Source organism: Microchirus variegatus (assembly GCF_963457635.1).
Source record: "Microchirus variegatus genome assembly, chromosome: 17".
Lineage (NCBI taxonomy): Eukaryota > Metazoa > Chordata > Actinopteri > Pleuronectiformes > Soleidae > Microchirus > Microchirus variegatus.
In genome coordinates this window covers 12,531,115-12,555,086 of record NC_139818.1, presented here as the reverse complement: position 1 = coordinate 12,555,086, position 23,972 = coordinate 12,531,115, and the positions used below count along the sequence as shown (strand labels likewise).

General features: G+C 41.5%; 2 protein-coding genes across 2 annotated transcripts in view; one reads left to right on the top strand and one right to left on the bottom strand.

The window, feature by feature from the left end:
* cpxm2 (carboxypeptidase X (M14 family), member 2) overlaps positions 1-6,576 on the top strand; it is a 30,641-nt gene extending 24,065 nt beyond the window's left edge. The window contains exons 11-14 of the mRNA XM_083904113.1: positions 161-458; positions 620-759; positions 1,925-2,024; positions 5,617-6,576. Of these exons, the coding sequence (XP_083760239.1) occupies positions 161-458; positions 620-759; positions 1,925-2,024; positions 5,617-5,873 (795 nt within the window). The 3' untranslated portion in view covers positions 5,874-6,576. The remainder of the gene's footprint in view (positions 1-160; positions 459-619; positions 760-1,924; positions 2,025-5,616) is intronic.
* The window catches only part of LOC310938962 (G-protein coupled receptor 26-like), a gene marked incomplete at its 5' end in the record, with an annotated part of 29,418 nt that extends 6,259 nt beyond the window's left edge, over positions 1-23,159 (bottom strand). Inside the window, 3 exons of the mRNA XM_083903616.1 lie at positions 16,274-16,671; positions 20,935-21,048; positions 22,492-23,159. Of these exons, the coding sequence (XP_083759742.1) occupies positions 16,443-16,671; positions 20,935-21,048; positions 22,492-23,159 (1,011 nt within the window). The 3' untranslated portion in view covers positions 16,274-16,442. The remainder of the gene's footprint in view (positions 1-16,273; positions 16,672-20,934; positions 21,049-22,491) is intronic.
* Between the last annotated feature and the right edge of the window lie 813 nt (positions 23,160-23,972).

The following is a 23,972-nucleotide window of genomic DNA, read 5'->3' as shown; positions in this document are numbered from 1 at the left end:
GCTTCGAGCATAGACGCGGTGGTACAACCTTTGATGCTCAATCCCTCTCCCTCGTGTGCACATTGCAGTGAAATTGTTGTCACTGTGAGGGAGTTCATTCGGCAATGATGCAACTGAGATGAGTGGATGAACAGCATCACCCTCCCCTCTCCCCCTGTAGGTTGCCTTGGAGACGAGGGCACTGATAGCGTGGATGGAGAAGATACCCTTTGTGCTGGGCGGTAACCTCCAGGGAGGAGAGCTGGTGGTGACCTTCCCCTATGACAAAACTCGCTCCCAGGGAGTGAGCAGGGAGCAGACGCCCACCCCGGATGACCACGTCTTCCGCTGGCTGGCCTTCTCTTACGCATCCACCCACCGCCTGATGACTGACGCCAGTCGACGTGTGTGCCACACAGAGGACTTCGCCAAAGAGGACGGCACCATCAATGGGGCGTCCTGGCATACAGCAGCTGGCAGTTAGTGTCCATAGCTATCACACTTATATATAACACTGTGTCTTGCAGGAATCGCTCTGAGCTCTTTGTTTAAACACCCACATCTGCACATTGAACCAAGCAGAGTGCTGATTTGAGTTGATGCTGGCCTTTGCTGTACGAGTTCTTCTCTGTCTCGGCAGGTATGAATGATTTCAGCTTTCTGCACACCAACTGCTTTGAATTGTCGATGTACGTGGGCTGTGACAAATTCCCTCATGAGAGTGAGCTGCCTGAGGAGTGGGAGAACAATCGCGAGTCTCTTCTGGTCTTCATGGAGCAGGTACAGAGGCGAAAGCGGCCCCCGCAACGCAAGCAAATACACAAGCAGACAAGTCATTTTTTCATTAGTCTGGAGTTACGTCTGGTTCCTGTGGTCTATTCCTCTGGAGTTAATGTGTTGATCACATACTCCAAACATGATGAGAAGTATTTAAATGGTTTAACACCTAAAAAGATGTAAAGGTCAAATGGTTAGTGTTTCTGAAAAAGCAAATAGGAAACCATTGGATCCTCTAAAGGACATGGATGACAGCCAGAAAAACATTATTTAACAAACATTTATTTTTCTGCACACTATGGGAATCATTACATCTATGAAATGTTTGACAAAAGTGTCTTGTACAGGTCAACATTTAAGTGATCATGAGTTAAAGGCAACATTCGTCATATTTTTCCCACTTTATACAAGTGCTTCAGAAATGATCATTACCCTTGTTACCTTCTTTCTTCCCAAAGTACGACAAGCCACCATTAAGCCAGCGATTAAAACCATAAACTTAAAGTGGACACATTTGTCTCCACTTAAGACATCATTTACAAAATTGACATCATATTCATATCAAGAGGACTTTATCATTAGAAGTGAAAGTGAAAATGTTCACTTATAAATCAAAGGAGAATTAGGCTAATTTTCCCATAGACTTCCATTCAAACAGAGTTTGTCTTAAACATGGTGACTCACTGCTTTTTTGGCCCTACTTTATCCATTTTTAAATAGCCTAAGATTGAAACAGTATCACATTGATTAAAAAAAAGACTTAATTACCTGTATGATATAACACAACTAAACGGTGCATTATAGAATACTGAGAGTTCCAGAAGTCGTTCAGCTTCATGGCTGCATTCTCAGCTTCTCTTTCAGATTTTGAGCTGTGACAGACGTCCTATTATGTTTTATTTAATCTTGTGATGTGTGCTTCAGAGGATACGACCCCAGGCTGGCAGCTTTTATTTAAATATTGATGCTTGATGAGGAGGAACATGTTTTACTATGCTGTTAAACTGCAGATCATACATTATGCATCGCAAATTATACAACATGCCATCACTTTGTGTAATATATATATATATATATATATTATGTTAAATTATGCAGTAGCTCTTAATGGGGTAAACTTAGGGCAGGATTCACACATGGCTGCACAGGTCATGCTTTTCGTGTGCAGGTGCATCGCGGGATCAAAGGTGTGGTGAGGGACCTGCAAGGTCGTGGAATAGCCAACGCTACCATCTCTGTGGAGGGCATCAGCCACGATATTCGTACAGGTAAATATATCACATCACACGTGATTTCGGTTCATATATTTCCAGGTAGTAATTGTTCATCTGACGTAATCACTGACATGGTAAATGATCTGTATGTACTTCTCATCTTGATGAGCACTCAATTTTGTCCCTGGTATACTTACGCACATGGTGCGCGTTGGGTGAAGTGAGTTACTACAGGACCTTGACGTGGGAGTATACCAGGGTCCGCGATATGCGACACACAATGCGATGCGCACTTTGGTATACCAGGGCCTTAAAGGGACACTGTGTAGTATTTATGGGTTTATATAACCCAAAATCCCCCTTTTTATACATATTATGTGCTCCTGCATTGTCTAGTCGCTGTATAATAGTTTGTGTTTCATTTTGGTAGTGTTTCAAAAAGTCATGTAAAATAACATGGTCGCCGGCCGCTACTGCATTGCCACGACGCCATGTTTCTACCGGAGCCTGTAAGGACAAACGCGAGAGAACAAATCAAGCGTCGCTTTACTTGTAGAGGAAGTCCCGCCTCCTCTCTCTCTGCTTCGTCTGCTACGGCCGCGGTAGCTCGCCCTCTCCCTCGCCTCACGAACCTCATCTGCTGACACGGAGAAAGACAACGAGGACGACATTTGACCGGCTGCGGATACTGTAGCGCTCAGGGAAGGGAGGGGGTGAGCAGAGGAGCAGTTCTTTGTTGTAAATTTCAGCCTCTCCTCTAGATGGCACTATAAACTACTTACTTCACCTTTAAAGGCTTACACTACACCCATCCAATCACACTTTCCATCAGACCCAGTTACAACTTGGGATGAAGTGTTTTGCCCAAGGACACATCAACATGTAGACCAGCGAGACAGGAATCAATCCCACAAACCTTCCAGCTGAAAGACAACTTGCTTTGCCAGTGAGCTACCGTGCTAAATTGCCTGTGTGTGTGGATACAAGCTCAGAGATTACAATCAAAGCAGCCGAAGTTACATCATGACACTTGGCTTCCTCTGAACCACTCTGTGAAGGATAAATAAAGCATTTTCCGTGTGTCTGACTTAATTCAAAGACATATCGAGTGTCATCAAGTCTTCTGCTTTGAATTTGACTATTGATTTTACATCCGACAAGAAATCTCTGCTGATGCCTAAAAAAAAAAAACCCCAGATGAGCCAGAGCGGTTTTGTACTTAGAGCGTGAAATTGAATGTCCAGAATGACATTAGTCATAATTACTGAAACTGAAACATCTCATCTTACAAACGTTGTATTTGTAGAAAAAAGTTTTCAGATTTGTATTATTTTTTGGAGCTGATGATCCATTTATAAGAAGAAAGTATATAATCATCCTTTCATCAGCATACATCGACTGCAGTCTGAAAAGGCAGGACAGGTTGCGGAGCCTCGGATGAACTTCCATATAGGATGTTTAGACGACAGAAAAGACATTAGCTCATTAGCATTTTATAAATATATATCGCATTTCAGGAAACAATTAGATTGCCCTTCTGTCATCTGCTTGTGAGTAATGTGAGCGCAGATGTCCGTAATGCAAGCGCTGGGATCGACTGTAGCTCAGCTGCACGGACAGACCTGCTGTCACATCTAATTTGCCTCAGTGTTCGTTCAAACGTGTCAGGTGGGCGTTTGGTTGACTGGAAGGAAACAACACTGTTGTTCTTATGAGTGAGTCATGGGCTGAAAATACACCACGAGCCATTCGTGTTCAGCTCGGCGAGACCAAGGAAATACAACATGACAATGCAGAGCTATTTTTAAACCTCTCAGTAGGAATAAAGAGTGTGTACTTTTTCAAAGGTAGAACACTAAGAACTCTAGAATTTTTATTTTCGGGTTTTTGGGGGATTTAAATTAAGGGGTTTTAGGACGTTTATATTGCTGCTGTTTTACGCTTTTAATGTGTGCTTTGCCCTTCATAGGTAAAAAGAGAAAGTACTCATTGTGATGCCCGTAATTAAATCTGCTAATGGAAATACATTTGTTTTTTAATTAACTTTATGAACAGAGCCACATAGTGCTGTCCCATTATTTTTCACGATTCTCCTACAAAGAAAAAACAACTAAATCTATTAAAAGTTTTAGGAGATCTATTAAAGATAAGCTCTTGTCAATTAGCCAATGTCTTTTTTTATATATATATCAGATTAATTACACGTTTTGTGTGAAGTGAAGTTAAACTTTAATTTAAATCTGTGACTTTAACCTGTGCTATCAGTAGCTCATCATATGCAGCAGGTACACTGTTGAGTGTTTTTTATTTTTTTATTTTAGGATCTATCACAAAATAATTTGTTATATCGTATTGTAAAAACATTTTTAGTTCATATCGTCATTTATTGTGTGTCACTATGTTGTGTTGCAACACTCGGCACGGTTCTGATTCCTGATCCAGATTTTTAACCGGTTGGCACATTTGGAATTTGATTGGGAAACCTAAAGAGTTGGTTGCCGGCAGGAACCAAGACTTAATTGGTTTGTCATTTGCAAATTATTTTAACCACAAAAGGGCCAGAAAATGTCCTGTGACTAAATGCTTTTGTCCATTTTTCCAGCATGACTTGCAATGTGCTGTATGCCCATAATGGTGTATTAACAATTTTAAGGACTCATATTATACCTTTTTTCTCCAAGTTAACCTAGTTCCCTGGTGTCCTAATGAACATGTCTGTAACATGCTTTGGTCAAAATACCATAAGGATGAAGCACCACAGCAGTTCAATCACCCTGCCAAAACAGTGCTGTTAAGAACGCTCTGTTTAGTAGTATCTCTTTAAAAAAAAAAAAAAAAAGGTTAAGGGACAGGAAATGACACAAATCAGCCACAGAGGCTACTGGGAGCTAACAGCAGTTAGCATTTGGAAAAGTGATCATTTGCAGGCTCTAGCAGGCACATCGCCCTCATATATAACATGTATCCACTGGACAGATAAATCCTCTGAGACTGGAAGTTTGTGTAGAACTCTGTGCTGCACTGTGGAGCCAAGAATAGAACTTTTCGCGGACTTCCGGTTTTCAGATACCACTGCCCTCGCCAGCATTCTCACATGATTTTTACAGACAAAGCAGAGCTCCGACAACAATGCCAGGAATTTAGCGTCTTGTGACGTCCGAATGAGCGAGGAAGTCAACATTGCGTCTTTTATCTCCTGTACTTAGTTAAGGGGACTACAAAAACATGAGTGTGTCATCTTTTTTCACACTTTGCCGACTGATAGGACCCAAATGTAAGGATTTAAACGATTAATAATTAATAATATGGGACCTTTGAAATTAAGAAAAACTCAAAGTTTCATTTAAAAAATAAAAAAAATGTCTTTGACGTGCAACTTCTCAGCTTTCAGAAACGGTTGGAATTTTACCGACAGCACAAACCGCTGGGCAATTTGCGCAAACGTGCCGTCTGCGATACGCTCGGTGTTAAAGGGTTAATACGATCCGCCATGTTGCCACTGTCATATTCACTTCTACTCACATGCATTGAGCAATGCCAGCCATTGATTATTCTGTGTAAGTGGACACGGGTTCAATCCCCACCATCTCTAATTGATAATAGCCTCTCAAGTACACTGGTAAAATATCCCTGTGTGTGTTTCCAGCTGCTGACGGTGATTACTGGCGCTTACTGAATCCCGGAGAGTACAAAGTTACAGCCAGGGCCGAGGGCTACAGCTTCACCAGCAAGAAGTGCGAAGTGGGCTACGAGATGGGCGCCACCAGGTGCGACTTCACCATCGGCCGCACCAACCTGGCACGAATTAAAGAAATCATGGAACGATTCAACAAGCAGCCCATCAGACTGCCCATGAGGCAACTCCAAGCCCGCAGGTCCAGACAAAGACGTCTGGGAACTTAAAGTTCGTTCGAGGAATACCAGAGGGAGAATTAAAAACAAAAATCAGTTCTGCTCAGATCAGACTGCAGAGAACTCCAGCCCTGGGTCTGGACCTCTGTCAGGTTCCTTCACAGAGCTGTCAGAGAAATTACTTTAAAATTTTAAAACTGTGGATCATTTAAATGGGTTACTTTTGTTGAGGGCGGGTGGGGTGGTTACTCAGCTCTTTACAAATTTCATTTCAACTTGTGTTATAATATCCACTGTGCGTTTCAAGGGAAGAGTTTGTTAAAAACCTCTTTTCTTGAATCCATAAAGGTCCAGTTTGTCAAATTTTGGTGAAATTCTTTTCATTTGGAAGAAATTGTAGATCCGTTATAAATGGATCGAACGGAGGCCCACAGTGGACAAACTAAACACAATTTGAACCTCAAGTTTCCATACAAACACACTTAAAAGGAAAGGATGTAACCATTAATTGCTAGATTTCACACACTGTACCTTTAAGACATCAACTATAAACACTTTTTTAAGATAAAATAAAATAATAAGCTACAGATAGAGGTTTTATCTTTGCATTACAGTCATTACTGTTATTATGTACATACGTATTAACTTATGTAACACAGCTACGTAAACCATTACAAAACTTTAACCTGCATTTGATTCTTTTAAATATTGGACATAGTGGCCCTTTGTGTGTCGCTGGTTTGTTTCTTATAAACTCTGGTTTGTCAAGTTATTAATAAAGACTATACGTTTACACAAATTGAACATGTGTTGATCTTACTATAGGTTAATTTAAAGGTGGATGTTCTGTAGCCCTGCATCAGGTTTCATCTCCATTCCCAAAGTCCTCCGTCTTTGATTGTTCGGTTTGGCTGCATGGGAAACTGTTTAAGAATCATACAGAGCATTGTGCTTTAGGGAAACTTCACTGCAGCAGAATATTTTTTATATTTTATGAAGTCTTCCCCAGATCTGTGCCAGCACACTCTTCTCTCTGAGCTCTGCAGGCAGCACTCGAGGGTTTGAGATTCGCTCTGACATGCCGTGTCAGCTGTGAGATGTTACACAGATAGTTATGGGTGTGATTCTTAAAAAAAAAAAAGTGTTTCACAAGAGGTTTTCAAAATCATCCTGTATCCTGTATTATATTCTGTTTTTTAAAAAAAACACAGACTCTTCCTGGACCTTCTGAGAACCATGTAAATGTCGAACGTCGTTGGACAGAATTAAAACAAATACATGGTCCAACTCATGCATGTTGTAAATGTGTTAGCCTCCGCATTAAAAGGACAAGGGATTAATAAAGTCAAAGTGTTCGCAGTAATGACTGATGCACCATGGCGCTGCTCGTTAATTAATATCAAACTATGAATTTGCATTCACTCTTGCTTGATTGAACATCCCTAATGGAAAATAAACTCCATTACAGTCCCATAACTTACTTGTAATCACCGTGGTTAATTTTAAGCATCATCTCATTTGATTTCCGCAGCAGTGTGGTTGTATCTGGGGAGTGCCGGCGTGGAAAGGCTCTAATTATAAGAGCTCTACTGGGGCTTTTTCACATCACTAGCTTATTCTGACAAAAACCTTCCTTCTCTCTGGCCGACATGCAATTAGAGGAAGCCTCCACTTTTCTTTCTTTCTTTCTTTCTTTCTTTCTTTCTTTCTTTCTTTCTTTCTTTCTTTCTTTTCATCTCATCCCACAAAGGTTATTGAACGGACTGGAGGCTCACGCACCTGTCATCATCCCAGTCAGCTCTATTCTACAGTGAATTATGAACAGAAGAAAAGTGCAATATGTGTATGTATATTCAGATGTAGTGCAGGTGATTTGGCACAGTGCAGAGTAAGAAAGAAAACGTTCTTTCAGTCCAACAGTACAACAGTCCAATGAGCAAGAAGAGCCAGTTAATGTTTCCAAAAAGTCATTGACAAAAAACAGTCCACAGGGATCAGAAGTCAAGATGTTTAGTTTTCTGACTACTTCTCTAATATTACCTTCAGAGTAACTGGAATATATCAGTCCTCCCAACGGACAGATCAACTGCCATCCTCACAGCACTGCCATAGTCGTGGCCAAAAAACAAGTAACCATGAGCTGTGGCCAACATACAGTCTCACAACACCGCTTTCTTCCCGACTTCTTTAAGCCATAACAATTTTGCATCTTACTCGAAAGGTTTACCAGAGCCTCAGATCTCTGAATCTCTTTCAAATTCTACCTCATTGTTGACCTGACTTCCTCTGAGAATTCAGCATTCAAATGGAAAAGGGGGGAGGCAAAAAAAAAAAAAAAAAGTGGCCCAGTTTAGAAAGCCTCGGAGGTAAAAGGGCAGACACTGGCACTGATCTGCAGCAGCTGTGAGGTCCCTGTCATGGATTTTGCACACAGAAGACATTTTAACACAACTGAGGGGGAATTATGTGCAGCAGTTGTGCTTGAATGTAAGATATTGGACAATTCAAAGTGATTCTGATGTGATAAATCGACTAAATGTACCTTTAGTTACATACATTTGATTGTCCAGGTAAATTTGGATCGTTAAAGGTGGCCAATGAGTGGAACGAGACATGCGTTGATTGAGTTATGGCAATGTTTCATAAAGGTTAGTGAGAGGTTGCCAAACAGAATTTTCCCAACGTTTTAGTTAAAGGTGCATTATGTAATAAATCTAAAGCAACTGGCCATAAAATCCTCCTAATATGTCACAGAGACTCAAGAATAATGTTCATATAACAAACTGAACTCACCAACAACAACAGTACAGCCAAGATATTTCCATTAAAAAAAATATTTTGCAGACTGCAAATCACGTTTATGTTTTGAAATCATGTTTTGGCATGTGGCGCCACCTACCGCTTTCTACCAATCATTGCGGTCAGTAGAGTCTCAGCTGCCGCGCAACCACGGGTTGCCAGTTACGTCAGAAAACGAAACCTAAAAGACCTGAATTTGAATGTAATAACAGTTTTTGGCCACATTCTTACATATGGCACCTTTAAGATTTACATGTATATGGTTTTTTTTTGGTTTTTTTAATAGCATGAATGAAATGAAGTTGTAATTAATTGACCAAACATAAAGATATGGCTGTAAATGAGTCACTTCATGATGCATAAATGTCACAATTTGGACCACAATACTTCTGCCATCTTTAAAACAACGGTAGAAACACTGATTTACAGTCGACGAATCGAGATCCAAGCCTCTCCCATATGGACTGCAGACGATCCCTTTGAGTGTAGGTGGGTGTGGGTCAGGGCAGGATGGGGGGAGGTGTGGTCATGCTGCACACCCTCTGCACGGTGCAGCCGACTGTGGCCTGCAGCTGTGATAGCGTGCAGATGTGTGGGAAGACACAGTCACCGGTTGCCCTTGCCAGTAGTTGAAAGGCCAACGCTTCTTCAGAAGTCGGTCCAGCCTTTGAAGCGCTGGAGTGCCGGGCCTGGATATCACAGGAGCGAGTCGCCATGCGGCGTTGGTAAACCAGTTCTTAACCTAGCTGCCCTCAGGCTGCTCCAGAGCCTCAGAGGACAGATTAGACTCACTGTGGGCTCAGCGGACTTCAAAGACGACAACCAGATTAACAAAGAGAGGGAGGGTTGTCGAAAAAAAAAAAAAAATTATGTAATTTATGTATTCATTTGCAAAGCTGGGGATAATTAGGCAGTGTAAATGAGCAAAGGGGCAGAATTATCTCTCTTGTTTCGTTGAAACGTCAGGGAAGCTTCACTTTCATGCCACGTCAAGCTGATTTTCAGACTTTTGATCATCCGTCCTACTGGTCATGACAACATTTTGCTCACTGTGTATTGTTTCCCGAAGAAAGTAGATATATGAAATATGAAGAGTCAGATGAAATTGAGCAGGACAACTGTTGAGTGTAAACACCCATTATCTTTAACAAATGAGCATGTACCATCGGTGTGTCTTGCGTTTGCCGTACTTGTATAATTATCTTGTGCAATAAGGGATTATTATGCAATTCACTTTGTTTTGCTGTGAGTCATCGTCGCACACAGCTGGTACAGGCAGGAGCTCTGGGTTCATTAAAGTGTGATGGTGGGTGGTTTTGAAGATAATATGTAGTTGGGATAAAAAAAAAAAATTATAATTAGACCACAGAGACTTATACATGTTCTTTTTTGGCTCTCTCAGATATGCTCTTCAAACAAATCAAAGTCCTCACATACACACACAGGTGCTTGCAACGTATTGTATTGATCATATTCAAGGAGAACTTTTTAGAGCATTGTTTCAAGATTAACTGATCGTGATTCATCATTTATTAATAGAGGCCGTGATCCAGTCAGGTTTTCGAGGAAGACAGACGAGACACTGAGCCAGCATGCACCGTGTCTAGGTCCTGGATCAGGGACACTTTCCTGAAATACTGTCCTCATTAAAGAAAAAGGTCTGGACCTGTGCCTGAAATCCTTCCTTATATACTCTCCACCATTCATACTGAGAGAATTTTCAGATCCTATCTTAGCAGCCACTTCACTGACACAACACATCCCATTTTCCTCGGCGAGAAAGTGGAGGTGGAATAAAAGTCACAACATGCTCGTATGGATACAAGAACTCATGCGTGACAAATTCACACACACGTCATTCAGATGTTGAGGCCAAAGCCTGTGGGATCTTGTATTTTGGAGTTGGGATGACACATAAACAACAGCAAATAAACAACATGACTGGCTTGTCTCGGGGTGAGGAGGCCCCCTGCTGAGTCATGTGTGCATTTTGATGGTATTTCAGCCAAAGATAGCAAAAATACACAGGTTCTCTGCTGTCACTGGGCTTTCCACAGCTTTTGCATTTATTTTGAGGCTTAGCTGTCAAATAAGACGTTGCACCCTTTTTTTCTACACATTTAAATAATGTGTATGTGTATATACATAAGTGTGCACAAATAGAGTTTAAAAATAGAGTTTAAAAAGGGTACTGCAATCCCAAATTTGAGCTGTTTGAGACTTACATGTACAATAAACTGGCTTTACCATTGTAATCAGTGGTCAATACAGATATTTCTTACATACAGCACCGTTAAATAGAAGGGTAACACTCAATGCACTCGTTATACGTTACACAAAAAGGTCCTCGTCAAAGCGTTATCGAGAGAGAGAAAAATGACAAACACTGCTATGTTTTTGCAGAGCGAGGGTGTCCACTTTCCACTCGGAGTTTGTGGTTCATTGCCCACATGGGGAGGTCAGTTAACTGAGTGGGCTGAGGCCAGCCATGATTAAGCCATGCGCTATGGTCAGTGCCAACCGCCCGAAGATAATCACTCGTCCCTGTGGCGAGAATCAGTGTACGGAATCTCAGCCATTTACAGCTGAGGCCATATCAGTCTGCCTCTGACGGCGTTTCATTACCACCTGCACTGTGGTGTGAACTCAACAATCACTTGCCTCCGACTTGAACCGACTGCAGGAGGAAACAGTCACAGTGGCTCAGAGTCAGACTGTTTCTCAGCCCATAACGTTAGAGCTTAAAGTCATATGATGCACTGTGGCGGCTGAGATTATGAATACTGCCAAGCTGTTGTACTTTCAGCCTGCTGTATTTCTTTTACAGACTCATATAACATGCACACGTTGACATAAACAGATTTTAATATTCAAGAGGACAAATGTGTCGTGTGAGGCCACTTTTACCTTGACCTTTGGCCCCCGCAGCCCAAACTCTAAGCAATCACTTTGTAAGTTTGTGTCAAATTTGACAGGAATTTCTTGTGGCGATCCTTGAGACGCTGAAGTGAGCGTTTGTTGAAACGAACAGAGAGTGACAGTGACACGCGTTTTTAAATCTAAACAACTGTACGTTATATTCACACCAATATCAAATGAGTTCACACAAAGCTCTCGACTCCCTCTGTGTAAGAATGTTTACATCTCGTGTCACCCAGCGACCGAAAACACAACACCGGGGGCCGCCCGCCTCAGTCAGGTCCGACAACGTTACAGGACAGAGCTCGTTTTCAGAAGAAGGAACGCAACAGCACACAAATCGTGTTACATCGTTTCTGGTCACGAAGACCAAACAGAGGCAGAACAAAAACATCAGCGACCACAAAAAAATATACACAGCAGCTTTAAATATCATAGAAATAAAGAGATGAGTAAGCCTGTAATAGACTCATAACAGGATCATTGGACACTCAAGTGATATTGGCATCGAGCCGTCTCTAACATGAACATCATGCACTGCAGCTTCAGCTGCCTAAAATAGATGCAATGAATGGAAAACTTTCTAGAAACCATCATGGATACAGATGTTTTTAATTTTTATTAAAGAAAGGGTGGGAGATCATTTTCTGTTGCATTTTTTTTTTTTTACTGCATTGCTTAAAATCCTCTTCATTCCCAGTCTGTAACCAATTATTGAATGCATTGTCACTAAAATGAAAAATGTCAGTCAGCCGTGGAACGGACAGGCCTGTAAAAACACCATCCAATCATACTGAACAAATCAATTGTGATCGTGATGGATCAATCAAACAGCCATATGCCCCTCCCTCCCCCCCATGTGTGTGTAACCCTCTTGTGCACTGATCGTGCATGCACCGAAGACAACGCCAGAGTTTATGCTAGCTTGCTAAATCCAACGAGACAGTTGCAGCAACGTTATAGGTGTTGGTTGCAAAGAGCGTTTATGGGAAAAGCTACCGTCAAGAGACTGATGCAGAGCGATCCAAGACCAGAGTGAACATTGGTGATGTTTTAGAACAGTGGCGACAACTGAAAGCCCAGAAAGGGTGACGCAAAGTGTTGTGGAAATTCTCTGCTGCTGACGAAGAATGAAATAGAGAACTTCTGCCGGCCGACAAGTTTTTATTTTCGTTGCAAGGAAAAGGTCAATGTTCACACGAGCGATCCTAGCTGGAGAAAGACCCAGAGCAAAGTGTTCCCTCCACATTTATACCTGAGCAACTCCCCTTTTGCATTCCTCCAATAGACAAAGAGTCTGCCATTCCAGACGTTGTTTTCACACCTTTTTGTCTACTGTAGGTATTGGGGACCCGACTCCATGCGGATGTTATAGGAAGGTGTCAGTTCAGGCTAGACACAATATACAATACACTATACACAAAGGACCTGGTATTCTGTGTTCGCAGGTATAGGGTGATGGGCAGTTGTAGCTCTGAGACAGAGAAATTGAGTTAACCATTCCAAAAGTGACGAGGTTATTTGTTTTTTTTTATTATTATCACGTCAAAATATCAAACTTCATATCAAGCATCACGAAAAGTACCGAAAGTTACTGATGCTGCGCAGTGCTCGTGAATCTGTGTTTATTTTGCGTGTTTGTGTGCTCTTGAGGCGGAGCTTCAGAGGGAAGTCTGAACAAAGGGGCTTGGACTTTTGAATTTAAAATGTGTTTCTAGGATCTCCAGGCCGACCTTCAACATTATTATTTTGGTCAATGCAGTACCAGACTACTTTGTTAACGGCTACTTTGAATCTCATCATCATGATCAAAATCTGTCATCTTCCTCAGTTCTTCCAATATTTCAGTGTCAACACGAGACATTCTTATCTTTCATCATCATCATCACCAGAAATTAAACATAAAGCAGTCATCGTCTTCACCACCTTCACCTTCATCAGTTTGACTTCAGCAGCAGCAGCAGCACTGAGACACTGAGGTTTAATAAATCAGGAGATACATAACAAAACACTTCAGGTTGTCCAGTCCATCACCACAACAAAATGAGGTATATTACACTCACTTGACTGTCAACTATTAACCACAGTTAAAAACCTAATTTGCATTTGAAGCAGCACATTCTGTAACACTAATGAATACAGTGTTGTTATAAATAACAAGTACGCACATATTATCAAAGGACACAAAATACTTTTGACTTTCTGTCATTCGTCTAAACCTGTCAGCACACGTCATCTCATGTTGAGCTTGTTTTTCCACCAATAACCATAAAGTCATCATTTATGGAAATAAAAATAATAATAAATAAAATAAAACCAGTGCAACACATCAGTGAGAAATGACCAACTGAAACAGGAAACACTAACACATAAGCAGACTCTAGTTAATGTACGGAAGAGTATTAGGGCCACATGTATATATATATATATATGTATATGTATACATATATATATATTTATATATATATATATTGTACATATATATATACAAAATGTGTCTCTAATACTCCTCCATAGTAATGTTAATGAACTTAAGTGAATAAGGCCATTTGTTTTTTGTATTTTTTACTGTCGTTTTAAATATATCCAAATTCTATTTTGAAAGAAAAAACTAAAACTCTTAAACACTATATATTACATCATTTAAGGCATCTGATGTCTTGGTGTGCCGTACAGTAACACACAATAAATATGACATAAACAAACAGTTCCCATTTGTGTTATCATAAATGCTAATACGTGTGGACACAAGATGATAATAATAAAAAATTATTAATTAGGAATTTCAATTGGCCTTTTAATATTTTTTTTGTAATTTTGGCACTGTGTGTATTTCAATTGTAAAGACACACAATATGTCACTTATACCCCCCTGCATGCACACACGAAACACACTGTGTACAAATACACGGGAAAATCATTATGTCCTATAAAATGAACTTTCAAAATACAATAGTACAATATATAATATGTTTTTTTTTTTTTTTGAAGCACCTTCTCCTCAATGACGTCAACTCTTAAGTGGAACCCTGTCAAAAAGCTCTCTGATACAGAGCCGCCTGTCTTCTGATACAGAAAAAAGTGGGCGTAACGCAGCAGACGCAACACAGAGTGAGTCGTACACGAGCATTGGAAAACGAGCTAATATATGTACGACTAACACTGTATATTTATTACATTGGCTGTCATGTATCTAACAAAAAAAAATAAAAATACTATGAAAGCTGTCACCCTGATTTCCATGAATACATCTAAACACAGAGGATGGAGAATTAGTGATGTGAATGTTTCATGTAAACAAAGACTGTGGACAGTCGTTTGTGGTGATTAAGTTCCGTTATGACATTATTTCAGATTTTCGTTCATCTTTTAGGACTCTACTGTACTGATGATCAAAACATGTTCAATACAAAGTGTGTATTTTCTAATAGCTTATGCAGATGTTATTAATATTGCTTTTTGTTACATCCTACCCACCCCCTTTAAAATAAAAAATAACTTAAAAGCACCTCTTGAGGTAGAAACTATACCCTTAAATCCTTTCAACAGTACCCTAAATATTGAATATTGAATACCCATTCATGGTGATCATATTTGCCTCGTAAACTAGTTTGTTAGCCCACTGACCTTTCAAATGGAGGTGAGTGATGTCATCATCAACTGATCAGCTATTCATTTTCAACACGTTGCGTTATTGGAGGCCCCAAAAACTAGAGGTTATTCTCGATTATGAGAGCGATCATTGCCTTCGTGTGGTCTCGCTAACGTCCTATTAATGTCCTATTCAGGGATTGCAACAAATAACATTGTGAAAAAAGAAAATGTCACAGGAGTTTTCTGTATAAATCGCAGTAATATCCATGTCACTGCTGCATGCTGCAGCTCCACCACTCCGTTCACTTCAGGAAAAGGAGTTACGGTAAGGAGGTAAGAACTGCCTATTGCTGCTATCACTGTAGAAAACAGTCAATTACACGTGACAGACGTCATGTGGGCCTTCATTTCCCTTTCCCCGTGTCCTTCTTACTCAAAGTTATGAGGCAGAAAGATGCAGTCTCTGTGGGTTTACTCCCCTCTGTGAATAACAAGTACAGTTGGTCACGCTCCAGTTGACTAAACAACCTGAGGGGCACATGTCATTCATGATAGCAAAAGGCAGCTAGTTTTCAAGGCCCATGTTTCCCATTAAACCTCAGCTTGGCCAGGTCAGTAAGTCCTTCAAACACCAATCATGAAGTCCTGCTTGTCCCTTCCTTCCTTCCACTGGCCCTCAAAAGCTCTCAAACCAATACACTTATTAAAAAGAATTAAAGTCATATAAGAATGTGTCTAACCGGGAGAGATCAAGTGTGGGGAAAAAAAACCTGAGCCAGACTGTGCAGCTGCACTGTCTGCTGTATTGTATGATTTCATTCTTTTTTTTATACAGTTATTTACAATACACAGTTCATTTTGGTTTGGCTAGTTCTCAGTGCTACATACAGTATGGACTTGTCACTTGCACTTTGCACACAGACTACAACAGACCTACAGCCACTCCTGTCTCCTTTTAAATATGAATATATATATATATACTACAGTGATTTTTTTTTTCAAAACAAACACATACTGCAAAATCAGTACATGTTTGAGTGAGGCCGACACATGTGAGACACGGCTCTCTAAGTGGATGTGAAATCTGCCATTTGTCAAATGTCCTCTCCACTGACGACGCTGCTGCTGTGGACACTCGCTGTGCAAACACAGCGCTTCCTGTGCCGCGTCGCTGTCGTCGCTCGTTTCTTGAAATGTCACATGAAATTCAAGCAGAAATAGACACTTCATCGACGACAAATCAGCTTCATGTCTCCCCAGAGCTAAGTCCACCCTCTGACCGTCTCCTATCAGTCCACTCTCTCTGTGTCACTCCACCGTCGGTATGCTGTTGACCTGGTTCTCTTGGCCGCGCCCGGACGTGTTCAATGAGCCGCGCTTCAGCAGCCTGTTGACGATGTCGGCGCACGTCTTCTTGTACTGGTGTCGGAGCAGCGAGTACACGAAGGGGTCACACGCCGCCTTGCTGTAAGCTAAGCACTTGGAGACGATGCCCCAGTGAGGATTGATAGGCACTGCTGGAAATAACTCCACAATCCTGGAGGGAAGCATAAAGACTGGTGAGAGAGGGACAGCAGCACTGTGCAGAAATAGATAGGCATTTGTGGGATATTGCAAGCCTTAACATTCACTATATAATTATATATAACATTTTACATTCCAGCACAGTAAAGATATGGTGATAATTTACAATGCTGAAGTCATTTTATCAATTTCTACAGTAATGACTAAATGATAGCTTGATAAAAAACAATTAAAAATATTGTCCTTCCTTGTGCAATACGATTATTGGTACACTACGGCAAATATCATTATTTCAACCATAAAAGGCCCAGAAATTATCCTGTGACTAAGTTTTTGCCCATTTTTCCAGAATTAAAATTAGGTATTAACAATTTAAAATGTAGAAAAGCTTTATCCAGAAAAAAACACTGTAGTAACCAGATTTATATGTATAACACATATTTAAAATCTTTATCTCAATGTCCAAAAACAGGCCAAAACAAGGCAATCAGAGATGGCAGACCTGGCAACCTCTGCTGGTCATATTGGTAAGTGCAAGTGTGGAAGCACAAACAAAACAAAACAAACATACAGACCGACAAACAGACAGAAACACGGAGTCATTCCATGGGGTGAATTGAAAATAGAAACTTAAGTACAGGCATTTTTCCAACAGCACGAGTGAAATTAAAATAATAACCACATCTAGGCTTTGAGACGCTTTCAGAAGCTGTTTGAATTTTTCCCCATGGAACAAACCACCGAGTAACCGCAGGGATGCAAAACGTGTCGTCTACGATATGCTCGGTGTTGCTACAGTGAGCAATGGCGTCGAGAGAGAAAGAGAGAGTTAGACTGTTGTTGTTGAAACAGTGGCCGTTTCTCACTTTTCTGTGTCACGGAAGGCAGCTTTAAGATAATTTGAGGCGAGAAATTGGCCATTTAGAGTCTAAACATGTGCTCTGTGTGTATTAAGATATGACGTATTTATTGTTTGGCAGCAACGTTGTCGGCGGGGATGAGCTCCGCCTCTGTGGACGCTCGGGTGCGCACTGTGAGCCGGCACAGAGCAGCGTTATCTCGGCCTGTCCTGAGGACCAATCGCAGCTCTTGCCATCTCCGTTGTCCCTTGACGGAGTGACGGACACTTGAAAAATATTTCGTGCAGTCGGAGACGACGCAGAGGCTCTTCGACAGGCTCGACAGAGTCTCTGCGTAACCTACACAGAGCACTTTACGCAGGAGTATAAATTGGGCTTTAGAAATAAAAGTGCTAAGTAGAACCATATAAGGTTCTTCGGCTTGTCCTCATAGGAGAAGCATTTTTGGCTCCAGGTAGAACATTTTTATAAAAGTTCCACCTGGTTCCACCAAGAACCCTTTTAAAACCCTTTATTCAGGAAAGTGGTTTTAAAGGGTTCTCTGGATCAAAATGGTTCTTACAGGAACCATTAGTGTTACCAAGAACCCTTGAAAAACCCTTTCTTCGGGAAAGGGTTGTTCAGAAGCAAATGGTTCCAGGTAGAACCTCGATCCTTTAGGAACCCTTATTTCTAAGAGTGTATCAAGGACCATGTTTCATATCCCTGCAATTCCCACCCTTATTGTGCTGCATAGTGGAGGAATAATTTCAACTATATATTATAGTAATTGTCAGTATAGATCTACAATGGTTTTCATGTGAAGGTATCACACTGGTAGTGATTCTTATTATCACGCTATTACCTGGATTACTTTGGAAATAACACGACATTACTGTAATATCTCCTCTGTCCCACACGACTGTCATTAGTACTCGTTATTACCATGGTGTAAATTGTCTTACTTTCCTATTTCTATTAAATTATTACTCTAACCATGTTGGTATGAGCATTTTGTGAAGCACAGTCCCATATAGAGTAAAAGAGACAAGAGAGCAGGGTATGCTTTGGAGCATGGCTATGATGGGATTGAGAGCAGATGTCATGCACCGTGAACTGTCAGCGCTCACATCCTCAGTTCCTCTCCAGCTCCACGTTCTCATCCAAATACGGCTTCTCTCCTCCGATTTGCAAGAAACCAAGAGAGTGCTGCCAACGTGCAAAACTCTTCAAGTCAAAATGACAGTTAACGAAACTAGCGCGTGACATCTGCGTGTCAGCTGGACGGCTAAACAAGAAAGGACGATATGACAACGCGGTTTCTTCGACATGAAACCTCTTGTGTAGTTATAACCCTGTATATTTGATTAAAAAGGTCACATAATGACTTTTCACAGTCCCGCCTCTTGTCTGCATCTCGGGGTTCACTCAGCTCAGACGAGCTCGTAAAGACATTAAATTGCTGCTTTCACGCTAATTTTTGAGATATTTTATTGAACGTGCCATCATAAAAAGGTGTAAAAAAAAAAAAAAAAAAAAAGCTGATCCTCTTCTCTTGCACTCTGTATGATTACTCTGTCCACAGTGGAGCTTCGTCAGCACATTAGCGCTGGCCTTATGGGCCAGTAGCCATCAGCGTTGTTTGGCCTCCATTCTCCACAGCACCAAAGAGAACAGGAGGTTAAGTCAGCTGCCACAGCTGCACGGCGGGGTTTCTACTATATGCACGACGACCCTGATGACAAACGAGTGCTACACAAGCGGCGGAGAAGCTCTGAGCACAATATTCATTCAGATTGTAATCAGTAAACTGCCATTCGCAGAGGGAGAGCATGCAGCGCTGTCAACGTCTATTACTCACGTTTTACTGACAAAAACAACGTATGTTGTAATCATTTTTAAGTCCGACCGTCTCTGACCTCAATAAAAGAGCTTGGAAATATTTATTTTACTATACTAAACTATAATATTCTGACCAGACAACCATTACGATTCTCACATTGTCCAGTTTAACAAGACGTGGTGTAGAGATGCTAACGATTAAACCCTTTAACATCGAGCGCATCGCGGCAACACGTTTGGGCAAGAGCTCTTTGTGTTACCGTAATAACACGACCGTTTTAAAGCTGAGAACTTCAAAGCCAAGCATGTCGTCATTACGGTAATTTCACTGAGACCGATGGAGGTAGCCGATCGAATCGGCGTCTTTCCACACAAAGAGAGAGCATTTCATTTTTTATCAAATATCCAATTTTTAGACAAATAGTGTTATACTGGTCAAATTTCTACATTAAAATGCAAAATCTCTCATTCATGTCATTCAACTACAGTGTTTTTCCCTCAATAATTGACTTTAAACTGTTAATGCACTCTTTTAACATGCAGTAAATTGTAAATAACTGCCACGTATTTAAAGTTCTAAGTGCTCTGAAAAAAACGGGCAAAAGCTCTGACTCACAGGACATTTCTGGCCCTTTTATGGGCACAATAAGTAAAGGTTAAAGGGTTAAAATGATGTCTTAAAGGGCCACTTCTTTGCAATATCATCTTTGAAGTTATATATATATATATGAAAAAATACTCAAATGTATTAAACTAACGTAAAATTAGATTTGATGTCCTGGTGTGGCTTCACAAATGCCCTGTGGATTCATCCTAAAATAGAGGCAGGAAATGCTTCTTGAGGAAATATTTTCTGTATTTTCGGGACTCAATGTTCTCGACGCTGTTTCACTGATCCTCCAAGATAAGCTTAAACTTTTTTACTCTTTATAATCCTGCATTTTTCAACTTAAATAGTTGGTCCCAAGCCAAGCATGCAGATAATTTCACACTTTTTTTTTTCTTTCTAGGTTTTGAGATACCTAGAAAGAACCTTAAACAACAGTGGACTGAAAAAGGACACATTTAAGGAGCAAGTACATTCCTTTAAAAACAGCATTACTATTTTACAAAATGTACATGACAGGGTCAGAAGAATAAATGTCCAACAGGAGGTTTTTTACAGAAGTTACCTATTGTTTTTGTTGTGTGTGTCTATGTTCTTCACAAACTGCACGTTTAGGATGTTTTCAACTCTTATGCATCACACTCTTCTCTCATTATATACTGAATTTTGACATCCTCTCTCTCTTCGGCGGTTAATGCACGTCGACTGCACCTGCACCAGCAAACTTGAGGAGGAAAGTGCAAATGCAGCAGCACCAGCAGAACACAGACATATTACTTATCACAGGGTCAGCCAATCTCATCTTCCCAATCTGGCCTCACTGTGTGGAGAGGAAGCAGAGACAAGGCAGAGAGGAGGAAGTGGGCAAACAGGAGAGGGAGGGGAGGAGCGGGAGGGGAGGTGAGGGGAGGGGGGGGGGGGTTTGCTTTGACAGAAACCAGCAAAACAAAAGCGCAGCCTATACGCCGCAGTGTGGGCCAGAGCTCACCTGGTGATCACGTAGGGAGCAAAGCAGAGCATGAAGGTGCCAATGAACGTGCTGATCTTCCTCGTCGCTCGCTGCCGCCGCCGTTTCTGCTCCTCCAGGCAACGCTGGCGAACGCTGTAAGAGACACAGCGGGTGGTGACTGGTTTATAATCAGTGAGACACACTTTACAAAAGTAAAGACCACAAAGTGTTCCATACGAGACGCAAAGGAAGAAGAGTCCATCGCTGCTGTTGCACACGGGGTTAAATCGTGAGCATGTGGTCAAACAATTGATTTATCCCAAAGACATGTTTGTACTGCAAAGTGAAGGCCTCTGCTACCTTGAATTACAATTATATCAGTCGATTTTAAAGCTAAATGCACTGTGTTGTCATGCTCAATCACTGCTTTAAGTAGGAGTTGATGACACTGGGGAGATGAGTGTGGGAAAAGACCACCAGCACACACACACACACACACACACACACACACACACACACACACACACACACACACACACACAGGTTTTCTTCTTTTCTTTTTTTTAAGTCATAGTGTGTGGTTATGAAGTAAAGCAATCACTCTGTATGACATTTCAGTTTAATCAGATTGCGTGTCCCCTCTGAATACTGAGGGCTCAATTCAAATGTCAGTGCAAAGCATCATTAACTGCACAGTTTGTCCTGTGAGCAGACTCACAACAGTGTCATTTCAAGCTCCTGATGGTGGCGCTTGTTATTAATGGCACCGGCCAACGACGAGGCTGCTCGCCTGCTTCCCGTTTTCCCCTGTGATCCAGGGGTTTGGTACAGTTTGTTCCTGCTCTTCAGCTGAATCCTATACACACTCTGCCTTATTATTATTATTATTATTATTATTATTATTATTATTATTATTACTATTATTACTATTAATATTATTTTATCACCTCTGCCAAGGAGGTTACGCTTTGGGCCGCAGTGTTTGTGTCTGTCTGTGAGCAGCATATCTCAAGACGCTGAGGATGGATTTGGACGAGTTTTCTCCAGACATAGGTTATGGTTAAAGTAAGATTTGTGTGGTTATTTGGATTCAAATTTGGGATAATAAAAAAAAAGTAAAAAAGGTGAGATGGTACATTCACACTGTGGGAAACTGAGCAGCCTTGGTGTAGATTTGCAGGGACAGTGCAAAAAAAAAGTTGATTCCAAGGGCCCAGCAGTGAAAGAGGCCCCTTTCAGTGCTGGGTCTTTTTTATTTTTTTGCAAAACTAAAGATAACATTTTCATTTTCATTGTCTCATCGATGCACAGAGCTTATAAATATTGATGAATATCCATATCACTTTTGTTTTGTTTCTGATACCAAAAACCTTATTACCTAGCTGATACACTGTCCACCTATAGCTGTGCAGAAGATTAGGATAAAGATTATTTATGGTGCACAGATCAGAATTTCATATTTTCTTTTTTTGATGTGCAAAATTAGACTTTTTAGACCAATATCCCACCAATAATATATTCAAGCATTTGAAGCATGGGGGCAATTTGTGCACAAAACGTGTAGTATAGTAATAATGATAAGTTAAAGGAGCTCACCTGGGATGTATATCCACCAGCAGCACCAACGTTTGCATTGTAATAACGTCGATCCTTTTACAGTGAAACCTCGCCACTTTCAGCACTTTGAGGTAAGTGACACACAGCACTATAAAAGACAGGAGAAAGGTGAAGGAGTGGAAAAACACGGTGAATATGACAAACTGGGTCCGGCTGCTCGCCCTGGGGTTGGACAGGGTGCAGGACGCGTAAAGCCGGTGGTATCCCACCCAGGAGAGGCAGGTGGCCACCGTGGAGAAGGACATGGAGTGCGCCCACGTGTAGCCGAGCACAAACGCCGCGTCCTTGTGGCGCATCTTGGAGTGATACCTCAGCGGGAACACCACCGCGATCCACCTGTCGATGCTGAGCGCGGCCATGCTCAGCATCGAGTTCGTGGACAGGAAGGTCTCCAGGAATCCCACGCTCTGGCAGAAGCCGTCCCCTCCCGGCTGAGTCTTGCTGACGAGTCCCACCAGAGTGAGCGGCATGTTGGACACGGTCAGCAACAAGTTGCAGAAGGTGAGGTTGAGGTTGAAGAGACCGGGCACCTGCTTGCGGATCTCCGGGTTGTACAGAAAACAGACCAGCACCAGGACGTTGGACAACAACGACACTATAATAATAACAACCACCAACACAGAGAGGATGACCTCCGTAGTGTCCATCCTGTGGTCACTCACTTATCCACACTTTTTGTGCACATATCCATGCGTGCGCCGCTGAAGATTGCCATTAATCCCCTCATCACAGCCATGTCCGTGCGTCCCCACTTCTCTCTCCACCGGTGGAGATCCGCGCCTCTTGTCCCCGCTACATTGTCACCGTGTTGGAGATGATCAGGAGGATTCCGACACGAGCAGCGGTTTGTTCGTTTGGGGATTCGTAGTTTGAATCTTCCCCTCCTCCCCTTGATTCTCCTACAAACTGCAGGAAACCAAGCTCCCGTGCCAAAGCTGCTCTCCTCTGGCACTGCGTCTTGCAGTGGCGTCTTGTCGTCCAGTGATGCGCTCTGGAGGTATCACCCCTCCGCACACGCTGCCCAGTGTGTGGGCTACTCGCTCTCACCTCGTTCGAGAAGCAATCAGAAGACAAGTAATATTATTAGGAGTTGGATTGGTTTGTGGGACGAGTTTTTCCTTAATTTCATATAATCCAAACTTATCTTTACTGTGAAATTGTGGGAGAAAAAAGGGCACCAAGATGCAATAAGTGGTGGCTGATGATGATGTATCTGTCAGTGCCACATCAGGAAACATGTTAAATGATTCATTAGTTTCTTGGACTTTTAAATGCAGTTTCTGTGCTCTTTTGAAGTGGAATGGTTTCAAACTGCACAAAAGGGCAAACAGAATAATCACCGAACGACTCATTTAACAAACCTTATATTTGAAATCAAAAACATATACTAAGGCTGCTTCCATGTTTTTCGCACCATCACTGCATTCCAGCAGTGTGTCATCCTCTTCATGAGTTGCTCA